The sequence below is a fragment of the Limulus polyphemus genome, unplaced genomic scaffold, assembly GCF_000517525.1.
Source record: "Limulus polyphemus unplaced genomic scaffold, Limulus_polyphemus-2.1.2 Scaffold192, whole genome shotgun sequence".
Classification (NCBI taxonomy): domain Eukaryota; kingdom Metazoa; phylum Arthropoda; class Merostomata; order Xiphosura; family Limulidae; genus Limulus; species Limulus polyphemus.
In genome coordinates this window covers 195,797-199,862 of record NW_013665802.1, presented here as the reverse complement: position 1 = coordinate 199,862, position 4,066 = coordinate 195,797, and the positions used below count along the sequence as shown (strand labels likewise).

The 4,066-nt window shown below is 33.9% G+C and overlaps 1 protein-coding gene across 1 annotated transcript in view; it reads left to right on the top strand.

Annotated features, from left to right (window-relative positions):
* LOC106478231 (protein hairy-like) overlaps positions 1-2,516 on the top strand; it is a 13,139-nt gene extending 10,623 nt beyond the window's left edge. Inside the window, exons 3-4 of the mRNA XM_013938755.2 lie at positions 1,424-1,511; positions 1,756-2,516. Of these exons, the coding sequence (XP_013794209.1) occupies positions 1,424-1,511; positions 1,756-2,516 (849 nt within the window). The remainder of the gene's footprint in view (positions 1-1,423; positions 1,512-1,755) is intronic.
* The last annotated feature ends 1,550 nt before the right edge of the window (positions 2,517-4,066 follow it).

Here is a 4,066-nt window from a genome sequence, read left to right as displayed (position 1 = left end):
AACTTTTACATTATTTTTAATTAATCCTTTTAAAGGATTTTATGGAGTAAAAGGACAAACAACCCCAAAATGTATATTTTGGTTCTCCTGTCCGGTCATACTTACAACCCCCCCCCCCCAGTGGCACAGCGGTCTGCGGACTTACAACGTGGTGGGAAGAGCACAGATAGCCCATTGTGTAGCTTTGTGCTTAATTTCAAACAAACAAACATACTTACAGCAATCAAAATGAAAATTGACAGAAATATGGATTATCTCGCGCCCAACACAACAACGTAAAAAAATTGAATTTGCTCACTTTGAGTCTTTTGAGGGGGGGTCAGAGCTCATAAAAAAAGCACAATTTTGAGGTTTTGGGGCAATTACTCGGCCGTATTTTGACCAATTTAAATGGGATTTGGCACAGGTTCTACACGTTGACAAACAAATTTTTTTACAATTATTCTGACGTATTTTGGCCCATTTACATTGAATTTGGTACAAAGATACTTTTCTACAGGCAACACACATTGACAAATAAGCATGTTGGACTTGTCCATTTTTAGTAACTATAGTGGGATCTAGATGCCACAAAGAGCATAATTTTCACAGGATTTGGTACAAAGTTGATTTTTTCAGGTCCTAAACAGAGATATAGACAATTTTGAAATTTTTGTCTTTTGCTCAATTTTTTAACGAAAAAAGCAAGTTTGTGGTTTCGTGAACTATTCATATGTATGTCAACCAGCTTACATGGGATTTGGTAAAAAGATACCCCCTTGCAGGTCCCAAACAGTGATATAGACAGCTTTAGATATTTCTGTGTTATTCACATTTTTTCTGGTGTCAATATTTGCCATGTTGAGATTGCGTGGCGGAGACATGTTGCATTCGCCTGCAAATGTTGACCTCTTTAATTAACTATAAATTAATCCTCTACTGAGAAAGTCATGTAAAATGTTTTCTCTCCTGTAACGTGTAATTATGATTTCAAATAATGAAACACTTTTAATATGTTCAAGAAGAAAATACTACGTTAAGTTAATGAATTTAACGTTTTTAGATGAATCCAGTTTTGGTTCTGAAATATCCTTCCCTATCATGACACATTTTCTTAAAAGTTATATGTTAAAATCCTTTGTAAATGTAAAATGGATGGTATTGAAGTAGAAAAATATTAATGGACTTGTGATTTCAATCTTATTTAGTTAAATTACTAATAAATATTATTGTAGGTAATATTTTATTTCGTAAATATTTATATCACGGTGTTAACTTTATAAAATTCGTACACATTTTGTATTATTTTTGTGCACATTCTCCTGAATTTTAGTTGGAACACTTTAACCGTATTTAAACTGTTTGTAATGTTTTTATACACGATATTAAGGTTTATTTTTTTTATTTATGCGTTTTATCTCCTTTAAAAACGATTTCATCATAGAATCCTAGACATTCCAAGCTCGAGAAAGCTGACATTTTGGAAATGGCTGTACGCCATCTACAGGGTCTTCATCGGCAACAAAGAGCAGGTATTTAAAAAGTATATAATAAGCAATGTTTATTAACTAAAGATAATTGATTAATATGTTTCATTTACGCAGAACAAGAAGAAAGCATAAATATGATATTTTAAAATTGCGAAAAGTATTTACATAGAAAAACTATGAAAACGTTAATGACATTTGTAGTACTTGTACACGTCAAACTAGTTATGATTGTGTGTGTGTTGTGCTTATTTGCTACAACACGTACCATTTATCGTTTCTGGTATAGCAACACTGGTCAACGATTCGCAGCATAAGAACAAGTTCCTGGTCGGATTTGAGGAATGCCTCCGCGAGGTGGAGCTGTACTTGAAGAAACAAGATGACATCGAAGAAAACACCCTACAACAGCTTATGCAGCATCTGGTAAAAAGAGTCCAAGATCTTAAAGATACGGAAAATGGGGACTTACACTCTTTATCGCCCCGACTTCAGTTGCATAGTTCCACAATCCAACACTGTAATTCATCTTGTTGCGACGTTATGGAATCGTGCTGCCACTCTAAGAAGATTCCAGATTCATCGGTGTCCTCCAGCTGTCGTAACTCTAATAAGTCAGGTTGTTGTACTGTAGGAATTACTCAATTTTGCTTAGTTCCAAAACGTCTAGCAAACGGAGATTTGGCTTTAGTGTTGCCCCAAAACCTAGCTAGGGGTGCCAATGATTTAGAACAGAAACCATCTACTGCTAGTGCCTTCAAACTTCTTTCTATGAATTTAGATTCGTCTTCTTTTCCTCAGGAAATATCCTCTACTAATTCTTTTTTAGCTAAACCTGATTCTTCTCTGTATTGCAGTGCTGAAAAGTATACCAATTCAGAATCACTGAGCCCCATACCCAGCGAAACCTCTGACTTCAGCTCAGATGAGTCAGTTGGAATATCACAGGAACCACAAACATTTCGTTTGACTCATCCAACGACTTGCAATTTTGTCGGTTTTCCGGATAATCGGTCTCCGATGTTAGATAACGTATGGCGACCATGGTGAAGATAAGTAGTGGCTTCGTTTTCCAGGGAAGATATAATTTCTAAGGCAGAAACAGACAACATATTATTGACACATTACGCTAAATAAAAAAGTAACAAGTAACGCGTGCATATGTAATAAATAACTTAATAACTGTTGCAAGGCTTTTCAAGAACGAAAATATATCTTCTTGAATCTCGGAAATCAGAAATGACGTCATAAAATTTGTTTATCTTCTGAAAGAAAAAAAAAATGTTTAAAAAATAATCCTCCGGGATAGTTATATATAATATATACACATATATGATCTTCTTACATGATCTAACATTCTCAGTAGGATATATCGAGTTTTATGTCATTTATAACTATAGTATCTGTAGTAAAATAAGGCTTTGTGTTTGAACGCTTTGGAACACATTTTCTTCCAGTGTGATAAAGCCGTGATCCATCATAACTTTCATATAGAATCCAGAGAAATAGATATTATTTCCTGCTTAGGAGTTACTCAAGCAGAAAAAAAATATGATTTGATGTCTCAAGGGAGCGGCTAAAATTGGTTTGGTGAGATTGTTTAATGATTTTTGAAGTAAAGTAATAGTTTTGTAGAACTTACCATTTAATACATATTAACTTACACACTTATAGAAAATGATAAGTAACGTGAATAATAAATAGTACACTCTTGTTTCATTATTTTTCTGGAAAACAATCTTGATGTTAAACGTGGGGGACTTTTGAATACTGGAAATGTAAATTAAACACAATACTTTTAAGATTTAGGTGGCACAGAAGAAGTTCGTTTCAAATGTTTTGTAGTATCAAATTGTATTGTCGTATATGAGCAAATATTGATATTATCGAATGTAATTCCGTTATTGATTAGGTTTTAAAGTTGGGAAGAAACCTATATTATACAACTGAAAAATTATGTATAGATATATATATAGTTAACTTGGTATAGGCGGTGGCCACTATGCATTCCCGATTTCAATTTACCTCTTTCTCTTCCCCTAGTAGCTTAGCAGTAAATCTGAAGGCTTATAACACTAAAAACCTGGTTTCAACATTCGTAGTTGGCACAGCACAAGTAGGCCATTGTGTAGCTTTGCGCTTTACAACAAACAAACAAAAAACTCCATTATAATGGTTATTGAAACCAACAGTCTTTTATTGTGGATTATAGGATACTGATTGTTACAATAGTTTACGTTTGTTTGTAATTAAGTACAAAGCTACACAATGGGCTGTCTGTGCTCTGCCAACAACGGGTATCGAAATCCGGTTTCAAGCGTTGTAAGTCCACAGACATACTACTGAAGGGCTGGTTTATGTAATGCGAAGATGAATGCAAATCAATAAATGGATTAAAAATCTGATGGTATAACCAGAAAACCATATAATACCATTTTGGATAATTAACATTGTGAAAAGCATTTATTTCGATGTGTTTTTAAAATGCATGTGTACATATATACTGCATTAGATAAACTGAATATTCGATGACGAGGAACCCACTTTGAGACTAATAATGCTTGGAGACGGCTTGAATGGGTAATGAAGAAAACTTTAAT